At 36.2% G+C, this 27,550-nt stretch overlaps 1 protein-coding gene across 1 annotated transcript in view; it reads right to left on the bottom strand.

Annotated features, from left to right (window-relative positions):
• ZNF385D (zinc finger protein 385D) overlaps nucleotides 1–27,550 on the bottom strand; it is a 684,297-nt gene that overhangs the window by 548,707 nt on the left and 108,040 nt on the right. Inside the window, exon 2 of the mRNA XM_070433332.1 lies at nucleotides 16,449–16,667. Coding sequence (XP_070289433.1) covers nucleotides 16,449–16,667 — 219 coding nt within the window. The remainder of the gene's footprint in view (nucleotides 1–16,448; nucleotides 16,668–27,550) is intronic.

Raw genomic sequence — 27,550 nt, 5'->3', positions numbered from 1 at the left:
GTGCGATAGTCAGGGTTGACTGTAGAACTTACTACCCATTTTCCCTAGTCCTGCATTTGCCATGAAATTCAGTGATCGATGAGGTTGGTTGTTTTTTTTTTTTTTGCTGTAATAAGTAGGAAAGATACTTCGCAAATTCTCTTTTTCTGAGCTTGGGGTTTGGAAAATGGAAACCACTGCTTCACTGGCTGCAACACAAAAGAAGGCTGACCAGAGAAAATTGGGAATTATTTATTTATTTATTTATTTATTTATTTATTATTTCTTTTTATGGTGGTTAAAAATATTTCTGAGGTTGACACTGAGTAAATAGTACATTCCTGCAATAATTGTTTTGTGATTGTTTATTATAAAAATGTTGTCAGATTATGGCTTATTCTTAGTATTCAACACTACTTTAGACTAAGGGCTTCATGATTAGAATTACAATTATGTAAAATGTGTGTAACAACCTGAGTATAAAACCACATAATTCAAAGAAATTCCACTGAGTTGGAAATCGTGCTTCATGAATTTGTCTTCAGCCGTGCATGATGAAGCGATCGAACCCAATTAAGTACACATTTACCAGACCCAAAGGAGCGGAGTCCAGAAACAGTGAAAATCTTACACTGAAGTGGTTCCATCCAAGTAAGCTGTGTCATTTCCAATCTGTCACACCACCACTCTTAAACTCTTCACTGTGCTTGTTAAAGGACAGGACCACTTAACACCACTCAGCTTCCTCTAATAAAGTGCAGACCATATTTTCAATAATTTCTTGGAAAACCCTTGAAACTGCCAAATAATGTGCTGACCACAATGAGACAAAATTTAATTATTTCCCATGTGGCTACCCACCAAAAATCTATGTACATGAAAACCAATTAAAACTAAGTTTAGTGTCAGAAAAATATATGTGAAAGGTTTACTTGGCAAAGGCAAATACTATATGATTGGTTTCATTTCTATTTGAAATCTAAAGAGCAAAGTAGATGAATGAACAAAATAGAAACAGACTCTTAGCTACAAAGGTCAGATTGATGGTTGCCAGAGGGGAGGAGACTTGCGGGGGAAGGGGGGGCTGGGGGAGTGCTGAGTGAAAATGGTGAAAGGATTAAGAAGTACAAATGGGTAGTTATAAAATAGTCATAGGAATGTGAAGTACAGCACAGGAAATATAGTCACTAAGATTGTAATAAATGTATGGTGCCAGGTGGGTACTAGAAATAGCAGGGGGAACACTTTGTTCAGTAAATGATTTTCTAACCACTATGCTGTTCACCTGAAACTAATACAAAATAGTATTGAATGTAAACTGTAATTGAAAGAAATTAAAATTTAATAAAAATAAACGAACTCTACAGATTAAAAAAATAATGAAAGTGGGAACATGGACTCTTCTAGATAGATTTGCAAAGATCTACATAATGCTAGCTATATGTGGCTTTTCTAAGGCATCTGTCTCACATTTTATTTTGTCCAGCAGTCCTATGTCTCTTTTAAGGTATGTAAATGACCATAAAAACTTTAGAAATGTAGAATACTGTCCTAATTCTCTTTTCTGAGAAGTATTAAATTGCTTCCTAAGAAAGATGGACAAAAGCTACAAGTCCAGGGAGTAAGTGACATGAACTCCAGAGACTTCCAACTTGCTACCACCTTCTATCCTTTGACTGGCCTGTGAGTACTCAATCTCCTATTTCAGTTTATGTTGGAGCTGCAAAGAACTGTCAAGCAGGAGTAAAAGGGGCCATGGCCTAGATCAGGGGTGGGCAACCTTTTTGTGAGTGCGTGCCAAAACCAGCAAAATCTCTGATTCAAAATTTTTCTGCGTGCCAACCCTAATTTTTTGAGAACATGTTATGCCTACTTGATATCTCTTAAGGTGTACGTATGTGAAGAACCTTGAAGAAATAATAAAATTCATTCGAGTGACAAAAACACAGTATATGATGATGAAAAATACATTTATTTTTTAATGTATACATGTACACTGATAGTCCGGCAGAAAATTTTATGACTCCGCTTGATATTATCAGTGGGACTTTTGCTGCTGCATCACTGATGACAGAGATTTTACATCAGGTTTATATTTCATGACCTTCAGAGATATGCGCGAGCTACTACTTTCATCCATCAGGCTACTCCTATTACGAGACTTAACAAAATTCATCACTGAGAACAAAGATTCACACGCGTATGTGGATGAAACCAAAACACTGGTTGGATCTAGGAAGGCAGGGAGAGTTAAGGCAGAGGCATAGAAATTGCTCTTCCCCTCGCTCATCAATCCATGTCTATGGTCTTTAAGATAAAAATTATTTATTTATCTAAGATACACCTGCACTGAATTTATCTGAAAAATAAAAAAGTCGATATTAAGAAAAAAATTGTAAATGGAAGATTATAAGAGAGGGTTTCGCATGCCAGCAAAAGTTACTGGCGTACCAAGTTTGGCACGCGTGCCAGGGGTTGCCCACCCCTGGCCTAGATCATTGCTACTCAAAATGTGGTTCCAGAACCAGTAGCAATGACATCACCTGGGAGCTGATTAAAAATGTGGAACCTCAGAATCTTCCCCAGATGTCTGAAACACCATTTTCAGTCTCCACGTAATATGTATGCCAGCCAAAGTGTTAGAGGTCCCTGCAGGCCAAAGTGTTAGAGGTCCCCCAAACAATTTTTAAAGGACACTCTAAGATATGGACACTCTAAGATATGTGATGTGTGTGTGTGTGTGTGTGTGTGTGTTTTATTATCCCAACCTTGGCTTTTCCAACATTGAACAAGGGCTAACCATAATTATAGCTCACACTTATTTTATTGAAGGTTAACTACATGCTTGCACTGAACGCATTACATAAATTACCTTATTTAATCTTAAAATTATGGCTTCTGAGATGGTACTAATTACATAGGGCAGTGATTTCAAACTTGAGCCTGCAGCAGAAGCAACCAAAGGGCTCAGGCAGAGATTGCTCAGCCAACCCTACCATGTTTCTGACTCAATAAATTGGGGGTAGACTTCCAATAATTGGGTTTCACTGAGTACACAGGCGATGCTGACTGGTACCACTAGTATAGAGGCCCCAATTCAACTACCTGGGCCCACACCTCAGATACAGGCTATTTGTTCTTCATACTCTCCATTTTTTCCTGGCAAGTTCTAGGGATTCTGTTTGTGCTCCTCTCATTCCCATAGTGGCCACTGCTCACTTTCCTTTTATTTCTCAGGCCACCCGCGAAAGACAATGCACTTTCTCCATCCTCCTCCTCCTTACTGTCCTTAAGTCTCAAACTTTTGGCTTTGATGTTATTAGTGCTAAGTACTACAGAGTAATGGGTAATCTCTGTGTGTAAGAAACATTCCAGAAATTCCACAGACCCCAAATTTATTCCTGTGCCTTTTATTCCAGGTGTAAATGTGGAATTAAATTCCTATTAAATTCTTGGAGCCCTTTAAGTTAAAATAACTCAGAGTCTCTTCAGAGAAAATACCCAATTGAAATTCACATCTTTGTAAAAAAAAAAAAAAAAAAAGAGATTGTTGAAACGTTCACCTCATTTGCTTCTTTCAATAATTTTATTAAATAGGCAAGGTAAGTCAAATAATGCCACAAATAATTAGAAGGAACTGGAAACAAAGTAGTAATAGCATAATAGGTCTTAGTTTGGGAATATCCTTGTTTCAGAATAACCATATTTCCATATTTTCCTACATGTGTATATATTATGTACTCACATACATACATAGTTTTGCTGCTTTATTTACATAAATATTTCTCAGTAGGAAAGAGTTGTATTTATACAAGATTGTACCTAAAGAAATCATGTGTTAGATGCTTAGAATAACATCCCCAGAAATATGAAAATAGGCAAAAAGTTTTTCCATAGTTCAATAATTAATAGAATTCATGCTTACTTTTCTTCTCTCCTGGGTTTTGAATAGAAATTCTTTACACAGAAGACATATCAACTGCACTGAGTATTAAGTAGGAGATAAATATTTTTAATTTCTTCCTTCGGGCCACTAACCCAATTAGTCTGTTAAGACATTAAATTACAGAAGGATGGAAAACTGGTTGTGACCTGACTTAACAAGCTATATGAACTCACACATTAGTTTTTTTAAGAAGCTGAGAATACCAGGAGGCAGCTAGAAATGCAGAATTAAAGAGTTACTTTGGTGTACTATGGAATTTATTAGGAAGACCAATGTTATTGGAGAAATGAGAAAAATTCCACATAGGAATCAGACACTTTAAATTAACTCAAATGCTTGAAAGATGTGCTTGCTTTAAATGCACTTAAATTGTACTACATATGAAAAATGACCTACAGACATAGATACATGAAAAAATCTCATGTTTTAATAGGAATGTATTTATAATATAAAAGGTTAAGAAAAAATATATATATATATGTATTTAATAACCTAAAAGGAACATCCAGAATAACATTAAATAAATATAACTAGTAGAGCAGCGGTTCTCAACCTGTGGGTCACGACCCCGTTGGCGGTCAAACGTCCCTTTCACAGGGGTTGCCTAAGACCATCCTGCATATCAGATATTTACATTACGATTCATAACAGTAGCAACATGACAGTTATGAAGTAGCAACGAAAATAATTTTATGGTTGGGTCACAACATGAGGAACTGTATTTAAAGGGCCAGAAGGTTGAGAACCACTGTTAACACATTGCGTACCGCATAGAAATCTCTAAGACAATCACCAGGGACTGCACGTTTCTGGGCAAACTGCACGTTATTTAAATCATCATAATGCACTTTAGGTGTTGTTTTTCAATAATTATAACATTTTTATTAACAAAAACAATTAAACAATTAAAGCTCCTAGTACTTTTTTAACGTATGGTACTGGGTAAAACATTTTCCTCTATGAAGAGGGACCAAACAAAATTTACATAAGTATCTAGATTCGCTCCTTTTTCCATGGGCGTGAAAAATGAGAACACTCGTAAGCGGTCCTTAACATATGGCGCGCGAAACACGACAAAACTCTTGAGTGGTACGAAATGTGTTAAGTAGAGGCTTTAGCTTACTTTCAGTTCTACTCATGTGAATATCTAGCTCTACCTGATTATGTGTAACGTGAATCTGGTGTGGGTCCCTGGGGTAATGATTTGACTGAACATTAAGTCTCCTGGGAAAAAGGCTTAGCCTATCTAATAAAGAGGGAATATGCTAATTGACCCTCACACTGTTGCAAAGGTGGTGGCACCCACAGCCAATAAGGAAGGGATATGCTAATTGACTGCCCCGCCCTCAAAGATGGCAGCGCCCACAGCCAATAAGGAGGGAATATGCTAATTGACTGCTACACCCTCAAAGATGGAGGCTCCCACAGCCTCAGCCCCCCAGCCACCCAGTGCTGGCCCAAGGCAAAGGCAAGCCTTGGATGTCAGCTGCTCAGCCACCCATGGCCGGCCCAAGGCACAGGCAAGCCTCTGATGGTGGCTGCCCAGCCTCCCAGGGCCGCCTGAATCTCAGGTAACCAGGCCGGCCGAGGCTTGCGCTGCCAGCAGTGGCAGCAGCAGAGGTGTGATGGGGCATCGCCTTCCCCTGATTGTCAGGTCACCTCCCGCCCCTGAGGGCTCCCGGAAGGTGAGAGGGGGCAGGCTGGCCTGAGGGACCCCCCCTCCAATGCATGAATTTTCATGCACTGGGCCTCTAGTCTTATCTATATATATATATAAGAGGCTAATATGCTAAGTGTCCAACTGTTCGATTGGTAGCTATGATGTGCACTGACCACTGGGGGCAGATGCTCAATGCACAGGCATGGAAACATGAAACAGGCTGATGAATCTCAGAGGGAAGAGGGAAGGGGGAGGGCAGTAAGAGATTAACCAAAGATATATGCATTCTAAAGGCCTGGTGCATGGATTCTTGTACTGGTGTGGTCCCTTGGCCTGGCCTGTGGGGATCGAGCCAAAATCTGACATCTCACAAGGGGTCCTGGATTGAGAGAGGGTGCAGGCCAGGCCGAAGGACCCCACCGATGCACGAATCTGTGCACCAGGCCTCTACTAAGGGACTAAAAGTCATTCCTTCTGGGAGCACTGAAGACAAAGAATGAGTCTCAAGTGACATCTATTTGTATTGTGTATTCACTAACATAATTAAGCTATAGTTGTTTTTAATATCCTTTATCTTGTACTAGAATTAAAAGTGATTACCTAGCAGTGTTATGGTAACACAACTATTGCCAATGAGTTTCATACTTTCATATGATATACTGCTTCTAAATCAAACAAACACTAGGAAGAGAATGGCATGTGTATTTGCTTCCTATTGCTGTTATAAGAAATTACTGCAAATGTGGTGGCTTGAAACAAAATAAATTTACCTTGCAGTTCTGGAGGTCAAAAGCTGAAATGGGTTCTACAGGTAAAAATCAAGGTGTCAGCAGGCACCTTCCTTCTGGAGGCTCTAAGGGGAAAGTCCGTTTCCTTGCCTTTCCAGCTTCTAAAAGCTACCTGCACTCGTTGAACCCTTCCTCCATCTTCAAAGTGCACCACTCCAACCTCCACTCTGTCATCACCTCTCCTTCTCTGACTCTGGCCTTCCTGCTTCCCTCTTATAAGGGCCTTGTGATGACATTGGTCCTGCCCAGATAATACAGGATAATCGCCGCACCACAAAATCCACAACTTAAACACATCTGCAAAGGCCCTTTTGCATATGCATAGGTCTCAGGGATGAGGACCTCTTTAAGGCAATATTACCTCAATATCATTCTACATATACGAGTCCTTGTACTCTCTTCTGAACCCACTGGTCATACATACATACAACCAGGGATTCGGTGAAGCTTCGCAATGGCTCACGAGAACCAATTGTGAGCGCTTCTCCCCTACTCTGTGTTCATGATGCCATGTTAGTAGCTGGAAACCAGCCATGGTGAAAAAGAAGTATTGTTACAAATCATGGCTTTTATTTTATGGAGAGTGAGATGTTAAACATTCACTAACTTACAACTGCATACAACTATTTTTCTATTTCAAATAAAATTCTATTTTATAAAAGTAAGAATAAAAACCTGGTAGCAGGAATTACAAATTTTGGGACCCTTTCATTAGTCAGCTTGACAAGTGGGGTCCTTGACTTGTTGAGAAAATAAGATGTACCTGACAGGATCATCATAATAAATTAATATTTATTAAGTACCTATAATATGTGTTAGGTTTTTTGACACTAATTTATTTTCTCAAACTTTGGCACTCTTGGCTAAAATTAATAGTAAAGAGAAAATGTTCCGACGTTCATAAAATTATAATTTTTCTGTGTTAAAAAATGAAGTTTAAAATTAGAAAACTAAGAATAATTCTAAACCTCTTATTGTCCTGATAAAAAGTGATGGTAGCAATCACCGTTTGCTGTTTATTGAAATAAAATAAGAATGTTATATTGTATTGTGAACATTTTTCAGTTTGGGTCTCTTACATTTAATAATGGGTGAATTAAATGGAGGAAAAAGTAACAGTACTCAAAAGATACCCCAGGGTTACAAATCAATTTATCAAGAATAGACTTTGGATTTTAGGTAAGGAATAAAATGAAAAATGCTGGTGATCCCTTGCCCCAGTAACATTCTCGAGCACAAAGACAACCTACAGGTAAGGACTCTAGTGTGTGACCAGTACAGGAAAAGACTAAAAGAGACATGATAGAATATGGGGCATCAACATATGCTAATAATAATACACCGGGTATTTATCAGACTAACTATATACGTCTACTTCTGAAAAAAAAAAAAAAAACAACTGAGGAAAACAACATTCTCAACATGTAAAGATGTAACAAGAAAAAAGAAAACATTTATATATATATACACACACACACACACACACACACATACACTAGTAGCTCGGTGCACAAAATTCGTGCACATTAAAAGGGAATTAATTAGCGGAGATATTTTAATATTGCTATTTGTCCTTTCTCTATAATAGAAGTGTGAGAGATGAAAGGAAATTAGTGAAATGTAAATAAAAATAATTATAGATATATTAATAAATAAACAGTAACAAAAGGATATAACAACAACAGAGGCATGATATAAAAATGACAAAAACATGATATGAAAACAACAAAAACATGATATAAAAACAGTGATGCAAACAATGACTCATAAAGTGATTAAACTTATTCTAATATCTCCCTGTACATCACATTAAGAGTGAAAACACTTTCAGAGTGCTTGACTAATTTCCCTTGTGATGAAGTATTTAGAACTTTAACTGTAACATCACATGCTCTTCAAACTCGAGAGAAAGCAACATATAACTGACCACGTGCAAAAACAGGTTCAGGTAGGAATATGCCTACTCTGTCTAGAGTTTGTCCTTGTAATTTACTAATTGTCATCACAAATGCTGGCATCATGGGAAACCATCATCGAATCAATTTAAATGGGAGGCCAGTGTCAGATGGGGACAAATTAATTCTTGGAATCAGAACCTCTCCCTCTGCAGATCCAGTTAATACTTCAGCTTCGATAATGTTAGGTCGCAATCTTTTGATAATAAATCTGGTACCATTACAAAGACCCCATTTACTACTGAGATTTCTCAATAGCATGATGATTGCACCCATTTCAATTTTAATTTATGACACGGCATTCCCAAAGGAGTAATACTATTAAGAAATTCGATGGGAAAATTTTCCTTTTCAGCATCATCCGTGGAATCAATGGAATCATCACTCAAATATGTGTGAAAATCTCCATTGAGTATATCCAAAATTTCTTCGTTTAATTTTTGAACGTGCTCATTTTTTGGACAAAGAATTGCACGTTTAGATATATTTTTAATATTATGTATAGATATAGTATTTCCAAAAGTAGCTTTAATAATAGATCCATTACAAATCATTTCACAGGGGATTTCAATAATATCCATTCCTAAATGAGAACTTCTATCAAGTTTGCCATCTCCAAGTTTTACTAACCATCCACTATAAGCAGAATCCTCTGATCTCATATTTGTTGTAAGAGACAACTTTCTGAAACATCCCCAAACATTACAGTACTTTAAACTCATTTATACTATGGCCAATCACATAGCATGCGGTACAATACTGAGACATTGTCGAAAATCCCCTCCAAGAAGGAGAACTTTCCCACCAAATACAACATTCAGACTCATAATTTCTCTTAGTAATCTGTCTATGGCATTTGTAGCATGACTGGCTGCCATGGTGTATTCATCAATAATGAGAAGTTGGGCCTTTTTAATAGTTTTAGCAACTTTACTCTTTATATTGAGTCTAGAAATTGATGTTTCATTTAATGGAATCGGTAATTTATATTGGGAATGAAAGGTGCTTCTACCGAGAAGTAAATTTGCAGCAATTCCTGTAGACGCTGTGGGTAAAACAGTACCACCACGACCTCTAATATAATGTATTAAAACTTTATACAGATATGCAGGTAAATAGGATTCCTAGTTGGCAGGCCCCTGACAGCAAGCTGGCCACCTGTCGATTCCGTGAGGAATGGGGCTCCCTCCTCCCTCCTGCCAGGGTCCAGGGTGCAGGTGAATGGGGTTCCTGGCTGGCAGGCCACTGACAGCAAGCTATCCAACAGCAGATTCTGTGAGGAATGGGGCTGCCTCCTCCCTACTGTCAGGGTCTGGTTTGAGGGCGGCCACAACTCCTGTTGGGCCAGACCCAGAGTTTTACCACGCTGTGGTCTCTGCCTCAGCAACCCAGGACTGACTGCTGCTGGGCGCTCCTGGTGCTTGGAGGGTGGGTTCTTCCCTCAGAGGCACAGCAGATGCAAGCTGTGGTGTGCAAGACCCTCCACACCACAAAAGGATTAGCTGCACCTCAAATTACCTTCCATGCTCAGAAAGCTCTCACAACCAACAGAGCTAGATTTACAGGTAGATTTTGGTTTCATGATTCATAGCTCTATGAGAGTCCCTCACACAGGGTTGGGGAACTGACCCACGGGCAGTATAAGGCCCACAAAAGCATTTGGTCTGGCCCTGCCAAAGCATTAGGGGTGAGTTAATTAAATGTTTGACCAGATATAGCAGGCTAATTTTTAAGTTGACAATGCTGTATGGCCCTCAAATGATATTATAAATATCCAAATGGCCCTTGGCAGAAAAAAGGTTCCCAATCCCATACCCTAAAACATCACTGAAAATATAACAAGAAGAGAACACTTATGTCTCACATCTAACTAAAAACCAACATAAGTAACTTCATCACAGTTTTCATCAAACTGTGAGCTCCACCTTGAAGGCTAGTTCAGATTAATCTTAGAGATACTCATTTGTTGGAAACTTAAGTGATAGAGCCCTTTTTTCTACCTCTGTGGGTTTCCTTATTTTTATTTATATTCAGTGTTTCACAGCATTTTTATTCCTCACTATTTTACTCTTCTCAGGTGTGTAGTTCTGCTATGGATTTATTTACTTCTGTTTTCAAATTTCTTGTGTCACAGCATTGCAATTTAGGAGACAAGGAGAGGAAATAAATGTATCTGGGCTGCTATTTAAATTTTTTCCTTATCTCTTATTTAACAAAATTCATATTTTAAAGTCTAATAAAGTAATCTTTATTAATAGATTCATAAAGCATACCTGGGGTGAAGCTATAGAAATTGGGAAGCTAATTTAAATAGAGTTGAACTCTAACTGCAAAATAACTTGTTTATAAAAGGTAAATGTATACATAAAAGAGTCCCACCTCTATTATCTACTAGCTCTGTTATCATGGGAAATAACGTTTAGGGGAAATATAAAAAGAACAGAACAAACGCAAAAAAAAAAAATACTTTCAAACCTAGAAAAAGTAGAAAAGTGATTATTTTTCTAAGATTGAAAGGTAGAGAAACAGTAGGCCTAGAAGTGGTTGGTAACTGAAAGAGGCGAAAGGTGAGGGAACAAAAGGTAGTTGTTGACAACTGTGCTAAGCAGATGTAAAGTCCAGATGGACAATACAAGTATTCTGCCCTTTCAGCTTTATACTGCCAGTGCTGTAAGCTCCCAAATGCTATAATTCTTCAAACCTCTCCCAAACATACACAAGCAAATACACACAGAGAATCACAAATGGAAAGCTCTGGTATCCCAAATAAATTCTATTCCCAAACTAAATGACATGTATTTAACTCACTCTTCTTTTTTTCTCTTAATGGTCATTTAATCTAATTTTTCATTGATAACAAGAGTCATGAAGAACTAGAGTTCACTTCTTGGGTGCAGCAGCTCACTGGGGTGGTCTTCAGACAGGGGTCAGGCTGGGTTAGCAGCCTCAGATTGTAAAACTTCAACATTATCCCTTGAAAGGGGGGTTTATCAAGGATGTAACAGATTTTTTTAAAAATCTCTGTGTTGAAAAAGATAGCATCTTCCAATGGAATTAATATTAAGTCGAGGTGAAACAAGTAGCTAGTGGCTAATAGTCTATTTTCTTTGAAATAATCAGTGTGTTTTCTCTTCAGGGAGAAAAATAATCAATAACCAAAGTCAGAAATCTACTTAAAATCTGAACATGGTAAAATTAGCATTTGTCACTTTCTCCCGTATTTATCCTCCAATGATAAGAAAGAAACTTAGATTACTCACACAAGAATAGAACGCCATTATATAATGTTGGGCAATTTAATGGCAGCATTTTTTCATTGCCTCCCCTTGGCTGAACCTTCTAAACCACATGGTCAGTAAGGGAGAAAGAGAGAAGTATGAACAAAACAATATTCCTTACTGCCACACTACAAATATGCCATAGACTAACTTGGATAAGATATAATTAAGAAAGCAGTTATCATTATTAAATACATTTGGAATTAATATGAATCCAAAAATGTACTGGCAACTTCTAATTAATCTATTGACATTCTATAAAATCACAAATAGTCCTTGGAGATAAAAAAAAAAAGATGAGACATATCTATATATAAATGAGTTTATATATAAAATCAAGTCTTGAGGTATCAGAAAATTCTATGAAGCTATTTTGTTTCTATTAACTACCAGTGTTACAGAAGGAAAAATCTTGTAAACTGAAAATCTACTGATATTTTAAACCTCATCTGGGACAATCAATTAAAAGAGAATAGATCAGTGAGAGCTAGAAAGTGAAATCGTATTTAGCTTTTCTATTAATAAAAGAAAATGTAATGCTAAGGAGATAGATAAGGGTAAAAATGTTTCAGATTAATATGGTACAAAATAATGAGCACTGGAATACTGTTAGATAAAAATGAATTATTTGATAGCAGTTTCAGAACAATAAACATAGAAAACCAGGCTTAATAAAATAACTCAAATATGACAAAGACAGCATGAATAAAATAAAGCCATTACAATAGGTCAACCCGTTACTCAATCTCCAACAAGCATTAACAACAGTTTATCCAAGGTGAGCACATGAAATCGAATTAAATTAGTTGGGCATAAAGGCTTTAAATCTCCTGAAAGTTGTACACTTAGTAATAGGTATTCCAAAATGTTCTTCTGAATCAAAGAAGGATATTTACTCCAACATTCACATTTCTATTTGTTGATAAAAACCCTTTATAATACTTCCTTTTAAACCTCATTACAATGTTCAGGTTTTTCCATTATATAATGTATCACATACTTGAGAAGCAAAATGACCTACATCAGCACAATCTCAACATCTAGCCAGAAATGTTGCTCCATTATTAATTTCTTTAAAATATGCATCCATAAAAAGTAATGATCTGAAAACAGTATTATGTTATAATGTATGTAATATTGTATGTATAATTTATTGCTTACTCATATTTATTTTCATAACTGGGAGAATTGTTACAAAAGGTTTAGAGAGGTAAGTTACCTTTGTAGAATTCTTGGTGGTTTTTATTATATTTCTAAACATTTTTTGGACAGCCCAGATGAAATAGTATTATTTTTAATCATAAAGTAATTATTTGCAAAACTTAACTTCCTCATAAATATAAAATCAAAGATTTTATACAATAGAAAGTTAATAAGCCATGTGGATTGAATTTGAATTTCTTTGGCTTACTGTTTTCATGAGAGAGTGAACTGTGGAATCTCTAGAATATGATATAATCTACATGTTTAAGCAACTTTCAATTATAGAATAGCCTTCTGCCCCTTCACGTCTATATCTTACCTCATCTTTGAAAAGTATGCTAATTAAAAATAAATATATTTCTGGAATAATAGGGAATGCATAGTGATAAATTACAAAATGGTCTATTTATGTGACTTCATTCTGCACAAGATATTTTTAACAAATGTGGTGAAGAGAATTTAAGAAAACATCAGCTTTGTTGCAATAATGTATGTTAAGTGCTTTTAAAAAATGACAAAGTCAGTAACTTTAGAAAATACCTGAATGTATAGCATAAATTTGTTGATAGTTGAATGTCAGTTTACCAGAGAAGTTAGTACCCTACTGATAATGGAGACATGGGCAAGTTTATAAACAGAGTTATTTGGCAAAGTCTCTTAGTTCCTTAAATTCTTGGCTATCTTATTTGTAAATAGAACAACACTTGCTTTGCAGAATTGTTCATTGTGGCTTCACAAATAATGTATATAAAATACCTGGAACAATAAATACTATTTAACTATTTGTTCCCTTTGCATTTCTTATGATAAAGCTTATGTAGAGACATCAAATGGAAAATACATAGGAGGGGAAAATTTTTTTTTGCTTTTGCACAATAAAGCATATTCTGCTTATTACTTTAAAAGACTTAAAGAGTATTGATGGCATCTTTGGGGGATACCCAGGAGGTAGCCTGAGATGATTTTGTGCATTAGGGACCTCTAGCTGTGATGCATGAGGAAAGCAGGACTGGGTGGAGGGTGAGGCTCGACTGTGATAGAACTGTCCCAGGGGCATCAGCAAATCTGAGGCTGGAATGGCCTTGCAGGGCTGTCTACCCACTTTTGAGGAAAGGAGCTGGGATGCTCTTCAGTCTTCCCCCAGAGAGAGAGCAAATTCAGGAGAGGTAGCTCCCTTTGCCGGAGGGTGATGCCTGAGGAGGATCTCAACTCCCAACTCACAGGAGGGACCTTGAAGGCCCATGAGCAGGCATGTGGGTGGTGAGCATGTGTTCCATATAATTTTACTCTGCAAAGAATGCAGCACTATCAAAAGTTAATTAGTACACATGATATATTTTTTCACTGCGATCTTCAAATGACCGTTTCCTCTAAGTGAAGTACGTGAGAAATACCACATTTTGCTCAGATATTCAGAAACCATCTATTAAATATGGGGATGTCTGTCTTGATTCTTATTCTTTGTAGTGTATATTAGGATATATGTCTAGGCATATAATTAGACAATGTTCTCCATGTATTCAATACAGAAATGATATTTTTTGTCATTCCACAATAATAAAAATTTGTTCCATGTTATTTGCATCCTTACATAAACAAATTATAGACAAGGTTAAATAAATTCAAGTAAACAACTCCATTGTTCTATTCCTTTCTTGACACCACTCTAATTATTTCCCAGCTGAAATCTAAATTGAGCTGGTGATTTTCTGAAGATGGAAGAAGTTCACAGTGGTCATTTTTGCAAGGCCACATATTTAATGAGAAGAGTAAAACAACTTCTGTATATTTCTCAAAATAAACTAAAACCGATAATGTTCTTGATTAAGAATTTATAAGGTCCTCTATTCTTGAGAATTCCCATTTTTAGCTTGGTCTCCATATAGTTAAAGGCATTATCATTAACTTGTATGGAAAGATTGTAATTGGGCTCCTTTCTTATTTTCAATAGGCCTGAAAAGGCTCATTTTTGAGTGAGAACATGAGGCTATGTAAAAGAAATAATATTAGTATGAAGTAGGCTGATTACCTATAATTAGATCTACTTGTACTTAAAGATGAGGGCTCTTCTAAAGTATAATTTCAGGCCAAACTAATATGACCTAAACCAACTCCTGGGTGTTTTTAATGATTTTACTAAAAAGAGCCACAGGGGAAAAAAAATAATATGTGTACTCCTAAAATCATCATATGTTTTAAAATAATATTCTAAAAAATCAGACAAACCATGAATTTTCACTAGCAAATTTAAACAATCTGTATGTATTAATAGATCCAATTTTATTAGTTAAACACGACTTTAGAAGATATGTATTGCTTTAAAATCATCTTCAATCTTACCAACCAACTGAAGCCCCTAACATGCATATGACAAGGAGAAAATTCTGAGATGTCCTAAATTAAATTATAGCAAGCCAGAAGGAAAAAGGAAAGTAGTTAATCAGTTAACAACAGCATGGTAAACACAACACAAGGCTGCCTACATTCCTGAGTATACATTGAAACTTTGAATTCAGGATGGTATTTCTGCGATTATCTAAAGAGAATAGCCAGGTGCCATTGACCACCGACTCCTCTGCTTCTTGCTTACACATGCATGTTCCAGACTCTGCCCCTATCCCAGAAGTAGCCCCACTTCACGATCTCCCACCTCCTTATCTACAAACAGAAATATACTCAAAATGGATAAAAGGCTTAAGACGGGAAACCATAAAAATCCTAGAAGAAACCACCGGCAGCAATCTCTCATAGCAGTATGTTTGTGGGAACATCTCCTAGGGCAAAGGAAACTAAGGAGAAAATAAACAGATGGGACTACATCAAAATAAAAAGCTTCTGCACAGCAAAAGCAACCAGCAACAACAGAACAAGAGAGCCCACTGCCTGGGAGAACATATTTGCCAATGACATGTCGGTTAAGGGGTTAATATCCAAAATATATAAGGAATCCATACAACTTAACAAAAAGAAGACAAACGATCCCATTAAAAAATGGGCAAAGGACGTAAATGGACACCTCTCCAAAGTGGACATACAGATGGTCAATGTAAATTCTTTCTAAACAACTTACATCTTTCCTCCCCAAACTGTTTCCATAAAAGAGCCCATCAACTCCAGTCCTGCAGTCATGTGTCTTTTCCACATCGCCCTGCTATTGGAGGTTCAGACAGAAGGCCCTAGGGCATGGTCCTTCTCTGGCTAGCATTTTAGGTTCAATAAACCCTTTCTCTCAGAAAAGTTTTCACACATGACAGTTTTTTGTTTAACACATTAAAAACACGAAAACATTGTTTCCTATCCAATGGAAAAAGATGCCCATTTCCAAATATCTATGTTAAAGGCAAACAAACATCAAGCAACTTTAATGCCAACTCTTTCAAATCGTAACAAATGCCCTGGTGGCCCTGACCACACCCTCGTACAGTTAGGTATGCACAACAAACGAAATTTCTTCTTCTCCAAAATGCTGGGAGGCATGATTTAACTTAAAATACGCTGTGCTACAAGCTTTCATTAAATATTTGTTCCAGGTCTTAAAAATAAAAAGTAATCCATTCTCTTACCTTCGTATCTGCAGTTACACAAATAATTGAAGTTGGTGATGGAAAGTTGAGAAGACATACTTTCAGAAAAACTTACCATTGTCGATTTTCAGCATCCCATTGCTGAGCTGTTTCAGTCTCTTTTGATGGGATTTGCCGTTATAGTGGATCTGAGCTTGAGCGGTCGAATTCAGCTGAATGTTACACACGTTGCACAAAGTGAAATTAGTATGTTTCTTTTCCCTTTCTGGTTTCTCCTCAAAGTCATCAGGTAAAAATTCAGCCTCACTCTCCCCGTCTTGGGCACAAGTGAAATCTAAGGTTGCAAAGAAAGTTATGGATAAGCTGGTCAAGATTTCTGGATTCCATTATATAATTAAATTGAGTAGCAAATAAAGTGTCGAGACACTTAAGAATTAAAAATGTCCACGTTCTCCTATTTCAATAGGTTGCTTTGTACTATCAGAAGATGATTAACCTCTTTAATGAAACGCAAATGGCAAATATTTTACTTCATTTTTTCTATGTCAAATCATAATAATAGATTAGGCATTTAACTTTCCCTGTTTCATAGCTGAGGAAGCTAAGTTTAGAGTGGATAAATAACTTGCTTATGGTTGCAGAGTATAGTTGGGATAAACATTGTTTTATTCATCTCCAAATCCCAGTTCTTAATCATCTTGTTCTCTAGCATTTATTAATGTATTAGATATTCCCTTTTGATTGAACTAAATAAAATTATCTTCTTTTTATAATACTTGCAATTATGTAAAGTCACATATCTGGAGAGACTCATCCTAAATATGTGAAAAAATGCTAAAATGGTTTCAACATCTAAAATTTTATGTTTTATATCAGAAGCACAAAACAGGTTCTGAATATTCAAGATAGCCTCATAATCAGGGTGAAAAAGAGTGTAACTGATCTATGAATTATATTTGCATATATTATTTTTAGATAAATACATGCTTTGTAAATTCAAATCTAAGAGAAAGGGGGCAATTAACATTTCTAGCACCTCTGGCCTTAAAATGGCAATAATTAAAGGAACTATTGCAATACATATTTTACTGTTTATTTACAAGTCACTTAATGATTCTTTTCTAAAAAATTTTCTGTGCTTTCTCTATACAGCACTCTTATGGTCCAGATATAATTTCTCCATTCTAATTTTCCATATTCTTCAAGGATTTACTGTGTAGTCTTTGGGATTACTGGCAATGGAAAGCAAATCATTCTTTTAATGTGCATTTATTAATTATTTACTATGTGGCAGGTACTTTCTAGGTTATGAAGATGAACTGGTAAGCAAGACAAGGCTAGTCTTTGCCATTATCCACCTTACGTATAATGATGGGAAGGGCATGGGCTTTGAGATCAGGCAAGTGAGAAAACAAATGCCCAAATAATATTAACAGTATTCAAGAATTAGTTTGCTAGCAATTGAAATAAAGAAAACATAACTACTGAACTTAAGCCAACCATAATCGTTTCATCTCTTAAAGGATATTAAGGGGACTATTTAAGGAGTAAAAGATTTTTAAATATATAATTCATACATTTTGAGGACTAATTTATTTAAAATATTTTAACCTCATTTTAAAAAGGAAACTTTATATTTCTTACTCAGGTAGCCCTATTAGGATAATAATAAATATAAATTTTAAATGTTCATATTTAAAAGAAAATTTGGAAACTTTGCAAAGTTATTTCATAATTTCAGTTAAAGCAAAATATATAAATATATTAGTTTCTTATTTTATATAAAGAAATGAATTTCTTTATACTCTAGGTTGCATTCAGAATGTTTCAAAACTTTTTTCTAGAGTTTATTTATAGTTTTAGTCTTTTATCTCAGATATCATTAAGTACTGAAAAATATTAAGTAAATTATGATATATTCAATCACTGTGATATTGTATAATCAATAAAAGCAGATTGGAATATTTTTATAACATGGGAAACTCTTTCCATACAATAAGGAAAAAACAAACACAAGATAAAAATGTACATATGTTTACAAATATGTGAAACACAAATAAGACTTAGAAAAATGTTAGTAGGAGTTGATGTTTAATGGTAGGGTTACAGTTGGCTTTTTTCTATATTTTCAAAAATGTAAATCTAATCACATTTATACGTATTATAAAAAAAATAAATCCTCATATTTGAAAGAAATTACCCAAAAAAGAGCTTTAGTTTATAGAATGATAGGTTTAAATTTGTCAGATCTAGGCCACAATACACAGTCTCAGTACCTGAGCCCTTGTCACCCATTGTTTTTGCTAAATATGTATATAGAAACCTTTTCTTCTACCCTGACTCATAAAATAAAAATGTCTAAGAGCAATTTAGCAGATGAAAACATTGGAGGAGAAATTTTCTACCAAGGCTGTGAGGTTTATTTGCTTATGCATGAGGGTTTCCCTGGTCATGACAGGAAATGAAGTCGTGTCATCAGGCAGAGTAAACCATTAATTTTGCACTGAGAGGCCTAGGGGCAAGGACAACAACTCAAAGGAATCAGAAAGTAAGGTAACTATGGGAGACATTAACTATGGGAGACTTTTGACATTGGGAGAAGAGGGAATGTCAGATAAATTCTTGTGACTGGATGTGACATCACAAAACATTTATAGATTTTGCAAGAAAGCTGCAATGCCTCAAATGGCACTCTGAATTGTGAGGCATTATGTGATGTGTTTTTTATTCCCAATATAGTGAAAGTGACATGTTTAAATTCCGGGAGGGAAATTGTGTTCATTTGAGTTCTACTGAGAAAAAAACTCCGTGTTCATACATAGGGTTTAGCCAGCTGGTTGAAACTCCCCAAATTTGATCAATTTGTCCATTTTTTCCCAACATGGATGGAGTCAACATGTCTCCATCCCCCAAACCACTAAGACACTATGAAAATCTGTGGTTTAATGTAGTAATGTGACTCTAACCTGTATCATGTAATAGATTCAAGGAATAGAATTATCCTGGGAATTATTATTGTACGAATTAATGATTTGCTTGTGTGTGTTTTTAAAATTTTATAGATGTGGAATTATAATTAATCTATCAGATTCACAGAAATAATTAAAACATGGCATACATAAGAGAACTCATGGCTGGTAAGCTGCATTAAACTATGTCTCTGAGCATAATGTGTGTAAAATAAAACAGGAAATACTGGTTTTCCTGGGAGGCAAGACAGTTCTTGAAATTAATTTATAGTCCATTGTTTTGACCCACTAGAAAGCCTTCTGAGATAAAAGCTGAAATGTTACTACTTAGACCAAAGCACCAGCTTTTGGTATCCAGACTGTCCTGAAAAGTGCTGATCTTCTCTTCCCCTCCCACCAAGGGTAACAGGATGTACCCCTGGCAGACCCTAACTGATAGAACCCAATTAAATAATAATCAGAAGTTGGGGAATAAATACAAAAGCCCACTGAAGAAACCCTCAATAACGAAAGCTAGAGCAACAACCTAAATAACATATTACTGGATTCTAACCCACAGTTAACCCAAGATAACTATCAATGAGGACATACTGATATAAAAAATGGGAAAGAAGCCCTCAGCAGTTTGGCTCAGTGGATAGAGCATCTGCCTGTGGACTAAAGGGTCCCAGGTTCGATTCTGGTCAAGGGTACGTACCTCGGTTGAGGGCTCCTTCCTAAGCCAGGCCCTGGTTGGGGCGCATGTAGGAGGCAACCAATCCATGTGTGTCTCTCACATCGATATTTCTCTCTGTCTTTTCCTCTCTCTTCCACTCTCTCTAAAAATCAATGGAAAAATATCCTTGGGTGTGGATGAAAAAAGAAAATGGGGAAGAAGATAGAAACTGACCAAATGGAAATAGTTCAAATATTTTAAATAGATACACTCCCCTCAAGGAGGAATGGAGTATAACTCTCTATTCCTTAAGTATATACTATGCTTAGTGCCTTGCTTCCCAATGGTACAGTACAGAAGAGTAAATAAAGCAATGGCACAGCGGGAAAAGCTAGCAGACATTACCTCACCATGTCATCAAGGCTAACAACACTGACAGTCGTGTGGATGGCTGTATCCTTGATATGATGTATGGAGTTCACTCTGAGGTCTTCCTCCCAAAAACACATAACCCAAGTTAAATCCGGAGAAAGACATCAGACAAAACCCAAATGGGTGACATTTGACAAAATACCTCACCATTACTCCTGAAAACTGTCAAGGTTCTCAAAAACAAGGAATTCTCACAGTCCAGAGCAGCCTAAGGAAATATTAAGACTAAGCATAGTATCCTGGATGAGATTGTGGAACACTACAAGAACCCTGGGTGAAACAAAACTAATATAATACAAAGAAAGTATAGAGTTTCACTGGTAATAATGAATTATTTTGTTCATTAATTGTGACAAACACACCATATTAATCCAACGTGTCAATAATAGAGGATATTGGGTAGGTGAGGTGTATGGGAACTCCACTATTGTAGCAACTTTTCAGCAAATCTATAACTATTCTAAAATAATAGGTTTATTTTAAATGTTGTTGTTGTTAATCCTCAACTGAGGATTTTTTTCCCCCATTAATTTTTAGGGAGGGGGAAGAGAGTGAAACATCCGTGTGAGACACATTGATCGGTTGCCTCCTGCACATGTCGGGACTCAGCGTGGGATGGGGCCTGCAACCTAGTTACATGCCCCTGACCAGGAAGGGGACCCAGACCCTTCGGTCCACAGGCTGACGCTCTAACCAATGATCAAACAGGCCAGGGCTATTCGTTTGTGTTTTTTTTGTTTTTGTTTTAAGTTGGGGAATAGGACAAGGATCATCCTGTTTCTCTCCTTGAGACATAAAACAGGAATGTCGCTATTTTTATAAACTTGTGTAATACTCTGGGGGGGGGGGGGGGGCACAAAGAAGCAGCTTCTATTCTCTTCTTCGTCTCTTGCTCTTTCATTTCCACTGCCTCTTGTGTGGCCCACCATCTGGGATCTGTATTTAAAAATTAGCCTAAAAATTATATTCTCTTATCTTTTAAGTGGCCATATATGAACTTAAAAGTGTAATGGCTTCACATGCCTGAAGAGAAGGCCCAGAATTCTCCAGTTGCCCTATAACTTCGAGGTAAATACAATTTCGGAAGGAAAGGGTGAGAAATTGAATATGGACCATGAGTACAAGCCATTTTCTCTAATTCAACTTTGCCTACTAAATAACTCATCTGCCAACCCTCCAAACAAAACTCGAACACACATCAACAGAGTACTTGTGTCTTATTTACAATTTGTTCCAGTCAAGATGAAGAATGAGCTATTCACAGACACATACACTAACACACACACACACACACACACACGTGTTATCCAACCAATCTTCATATAAGAATTCATAAACTTCAGTTTTAGTTTAGCCTTTCAACTCTATCACAACTTGGACAATCGTTCATACAAAATTAAATTATCTAAAAGCATGTTATTACTTGAAAGCAGTACCTAATTATATTGAGTGGAAAAATTAGCCTACAAGTAATTTCAGTGTTTTATTTCAAAGTCACAAATCCAAGCTCCATTGATTTGCCTATGTCTAATGCAGCACTACTCACAGTAGCCAAGACATGGAAACAATCAAGCGCCCTTCAATAGAGGACTGGATAATATATACAGCAAATGTTGTACATATATAAAATATACATATATACAATGGTACATATATACAATGGCACGTATATACAACGGAATACTACTCAACTATAAGAAAAGATGAAATACTGCCATTACGACAATATGGGTGGACCTTGAAAATGTTATGCTAAGTGAAATAAATCAGTCAGAAATGGCTAAGAACCACATGGTTTCACTCATATGTGGAATATAAAACTGAAACTCATGGACATAGACAACAGTGTGGTGGTTACCAGAGGAAAGGGGGGTGGAGGACAGTAAAGGGTAATGGGAGCCAAATTATGGTGTTGGAAGATGATTTGACTTTGGGTGGTGGGTGCACAATGCAAAGTACAGATCATGTATCATAGAAATGTACACTTGCAACCTATGTAATCCTATCAACCAACTAGTGGCTCTGTGCACAAAATTCATGCACTCAGGGTGGGGGTTGGGGGGGGACCTCAGTCCAGCCTGTGCCCTCTCACAGCCTGAGAGCCCCATGATGGATCGCTCTCGCAGAGAAAGGCCCTGCCCACCCGCCGAAGCCTGCGGGTCGGTGGCCTGGGCCTTCCTCTGCAGGGTGGTCGTGGGGCGATGGCCGGGCCCCTTACCAATCGCATCACACCCTCCTTGGCTGGCCTGGTGCTAGTGGGTGTCATAATGTGGTCGTCCAGAAGGTCGTACAGATGGTCATTCTGCTGTTCGGTCATTCAGTCAATTTGCATATTATGCTGTTATTATTATAGATATCGCCCCAATAAATTTAATAAAAAAATTTAATAGATGACATTTTATATAAATTTTTAAAGCATTCATTTAATTAAAGTAGAAAAAAGTGTAAAAACAATTAGGTATTCAAACAGTGGTTCTAGTGTTGACAAAGACATTATTGTCAAAGGTGTTTGTGGAGAGTTTAAATAGAGTTGCTGCATAAAATTAAGATCATAATTAAAAGAGTATAAGCTTAAAGCATAATACTCATTCTTGAAATTTATGAAGAAAATTGATCATTTTTCTGTCCTCTTGGTAGAAAAACTGAAGGTGTAACTTTTTTTTTTTAATCCTCACCTGAGTATATAGGGTTTAATTTTTATTCCACACTAGAGGCCTGATGCACGAAATCTGTGCAAGGGCCTCCGCCCTCGCAGCCCTGGCTGCCTCAGAAGGTCATGTGGACCATCATCCAGACAGTTGTTCTGCTGTTTGGTCTAATTAGCATATTAGCTCTTTATTATATAAGAATTCCTTGTAGTAGCATTTACATAGTATAAGTACATCTATATAATCATATTTATTTATATTTAAATATACTATGACAAATCAAATAAACTGTTCCAGTAGTGAGCTTTCTTCTATTTTCATAATAATTTAGAAACAAAATCATGTTGTACTATAATGGCTAAATACTAAACATATTAAATAAATAATATGTAAATGTTATTTATAGCATTTCTCCATTGAGAAAATTATATACCACAGCATTATTCTCCGTTTCACTTTTAAAACTGTAAATGGCTCATAATTAGGGCTATGAAGTACCAACGTAAGAACAATTTTGCATTGATCTCATTCCCCACTAGAGTGCAGTATGAATTTAAAATTAAAACTACAGTATCTGGAGATTCCCATAACACTAGGCTTAAAAACAGCATTATTGTAACTTTGTAAATATATAATATGTACACATACTATATTCATATGCACAATACTCAGCTTTAATTATATATATATAATATAATATATATATATATAAAATATATATATAACATTTGTGTGGATTTATTCTACATAATCCACACAAATGTGGCTATAATAATCAGACTTTAAAGATAAATTGGAGGAAAGTCAGAAAACCAGACAATGTAAATCAATTATCATGTCTTTTTTTTTTTTTTAAATATGTAAGCAGTCTCCTGACTTAAATATACTTGGAAACTTTAAAAATTAGGAAATTTTAATTGTAATATCTTACTTTCATAACAAAATGATATTATAGAAGATTACATGAGACAAATCAAGGTTAATGGATCATTACTTCAATTACAGTTTTTACTACATCATGGCGCCAAAACAAAGTTGTCATTCTCAATAAGATTATGATTTTCACAAGGTGAAGGAACCCTTTGTGGATATTCATGGATTCACATATTAAAATTAAACCAGGACTGGCAGGATGAGATAGAGAGTAAAACTTTAAATGCATTCCTTTCCCTCTTTTAAGCACAAAGCTTCTAAAATTGTAATTGCAGAATCAAAATTTCTTTTGTGACCTTAGATTTAAAAAAAATCTAATTTAAAAAAATTACTTTTCTTTTGAAGTGAATCATCATAAAATCATGGCTAAAATATCTCTGAGACCAAAGAAAAGCTCATGATTTAATCTCAAAGTTAAAATAAAGGCATTTTTTTAAAGTCAGTCTTCAATTAGAACCTGTATTTGAAAATAGGTCACATACATCTTAAATTTCAATGCAGTTACAATTATCTCTCAAAGTTTCAAAGTCCAATGGAAAAAAAATATTTTTTACAAGCAAATATTTTTCTATATTTTGATCTGTTTACTTTTTCTTTTTTTTAAATTTGAGGAATCTCTTCTTGAATCAATCATGTCCTCTGGGCCTCTTTGGCTAAATGTGACACCCGGTGTCCCTGCCATCCTACCAGGAATGCTGAGGCTGGTTCATGAGCTGGCTCTTGATTTTTTCAGGCCATGTATTTTTATAAAGCTACTTTAAATATTAACCTTGTTTCCTTGAGAATGCACCAAATATCTTTGTGCTTTTACCTGCATCCTACTTTGCTTCTAAAACAGCTTATATAAAACTTAAGAGTGGTTTGCCCCAGAAAAACTTCCGGAGACTTCAATTGGAGAGAGATTGTTTTTGGCTTATACTTGGTGAAAAGTTATGTCAAGAAAGGACTAGGAGATGGTCATTGAAAAGTGATTCAACAAACGTATTTTAAGCACATCTGTTGTGTCTAGCATTCTTTTAGGCGCTTGGTATATTAGCACACCACATAAACTAATATCCTAGTTATACGTGGAGTTTGAGAAGAGGGTGAAACTGTAGGTTCGAGGGATTTTAGGATGACTGTTGATAATCAGTTACATGCTACAGAAAAGTAAAATTGTGGTATTTGTTGTGACTAAGATTTGGGCTTGCAAATTCAGCAGTTGAATGTTTAAGTTGTTAGTTTATTTTAAGACATAGCTTTGCCTCTCATTCATAATGCTTAAAGTCAGAGGATTTTCTTGCTTTCTCTGCCATGACCGCCCCCTCAAGACTCTGCCTTTTTAAAATGTAGTTTGTTATTCTGATGATTTCAACTGTTGTACATGTCTAGTTCTTTAATACTAAAGAATTTCTCATGATGTTACTGACATCCAGTTTTATCATAATCATTCTTATAAATCACCTAAGTACTCTTAGCTCAATATTTTACATTTTCTCCCTTCTTGGTATTAGATGAGTACAGCAGATACTACTAATGATTCAGAATAGCTTCATGCTGCTTGAGAATATTTCTCATATCAAGAAAAAGTTCCCTGAAAAAATCTGTGCATTCAATTGTGACAGACACTCTGAAACGGCCCCTGTGACTTCCACCTCATGGTAGCCAGGCCTTAGTATGTAGTTGACTCCCCTGAAGCATGTACAGAACCTGTAAACTTGCTTCTACCAATAGAAGATGGTAAAGGTGATGGGAATATATGTGTTTAGATGTATGAGATGTAGAGCATTATGTTATAGAAGATGCTAATGCTCATCTTGTGAGGAATTCGTCTCCTTTGCCAGCTTTGAAGAACTGCCTTATCGGCTTCCCTCTGGAGAGCACCACTTAGCAAGGAGCTTAAGGTTGTCTCTGGCCAACAGCCAAGAAGAAATGGAGGCCATCACCAACAGGTGAATGCTACCATCAACTCCATGAGTAAGGAGGAAGCGGTTCCTTCCCCGTCAAACCGCAGATGAGTCCACAACCCTGGCTGATATCTTGGTAACCAACTTCTAGAAGCCTAAAAGCATCCAAAGACCTGCCACCATCTCTCTTCATCAGCTTTCTTATTCAGAATTTCATATGCATATTTACTCTATGCTTCAAAACCCTTAAGTCCCCACAAAGTAACTGGTGTGTCACTGAGTTATTTGACTGGTAGAGCATTTAAATTAGCCATTCGGTTGATATATTATGTTAAACTTTTCTGGTTTTTGCTTATCATCTACAAGCTGGCAGAGAACCCAGAGAACTCAGCTAAGCAATGCCTGAACTCTGGATGCTCAGAAGCTATGAGATAACAAATCGGTGTTATTTTAAGCCAATAAGTTTGCTGTGATAATGCACCAATAGATAGCTAATACACAATCTAACTCTTCTGTATTAATTAAATTATAAATTAACCCAAATTTCCAAAGAAATGTATTTGTTTGTCAAGAGAAACTCCCACAACAACTTACCACTTCACCTTTTAAAAAATGATTTGTCATTTTCCTCTTACATGTTAAAACATCCCAGCTATATCCCTAACCCCAAACATATAAATCATGTTTGAATAAAACAGGTGGAAAAATAAATAATTTCCCCCATGAAGATCCAGATCACCCAATGTATATCCATGGCAGACTCACTAGTCAATCACAACTCCCTTTCCTTCAAGGCCTGGATGTGGTTTCACACACTCAGCTCAGTGTATGGATCCACATATTGTTCCCATTTGCCGTTTAAGATGAAAACTTATTTGCTATACTAGATACATTCGCTAATACGTAATTGTCCAAATGACTTAGGGAAAGATATAAACCCATTTTTAAAAAGGATGAAACTACATTGTAATCATTGTTCACTACGGCCCCATTTAACCTACGTTTTTTATTATCTAAATAAGCTCGAAGGCAGTCAGTTCTTAATTCATTTCCTACTCTTACTGGATGAACTACATATGTCCCAGTAGTCATAAAATAATCTTGTTCAAAACAAGTATCCAGATACCAATACCATATTTTGAAATGTGTTCACAGTGAATTATAACACTACTGGAAATCTCAGGGATGTTTTAGTGTTTTTTTAAACTAGTAATTTAGAAGCACTTACATAGTATTTACTAGGTGCCATATACTGTTGAAACACTTTAAAAGTATTAGTTCATTTAACCCTCAACATATCGCCAATGAGGTAGATTCTATAATTAACCCAAGTTTTACAGAGGAGGGTTAGGCACAGCCAATCAGTGGCAGAGCTGGGTTTTGAACTCAGGCCCTGGATCTAAAGGCAGAGCCTAATGCTTTTTCTTCAGCCTCGATTGTAACAAGTGAAGAAATCCTAAAATCTAAAATCCCTCACACATAAAAAGTCCTGTGTCAGTTAAGAAAGTAAATGGCCAGTCTTTATTGAAAGTTCTTCATTTCTTGCTTCAGTACCTTTATCTAGCATCAATTTTTTAAAAAATATAATCCTTACCCGAGGATATGTTTATTGATTTGAGAGAGAGAGGGGGGAAAAGAGAGAGAAACATCACTTGGTTGCCTCCCATATACTCCCAACCAGAAATCGAACCCAC

The sequence above is a fragment of the Myotis yumanensis genome, unplaced genomic scaffold (assembly GCF_028538775.1).
Source record: "Myotis yumanensis isolate MYYU_CA2020_CCGP unplaced genomic scaffold, mMyoYum1.0.hap1 SCAF_14, whole genome shotgun sequence".
NCBI lineage: Eukaryota > Metazoa > Chordata > Mammalia > Chiroptera > Vespertilionidae > Myotis > Myotis yumanensis.
Note: the sequence above shows the minus strand (reverse complement) of the source record. Positions and strands in the feature narration are given on the sequence as shown.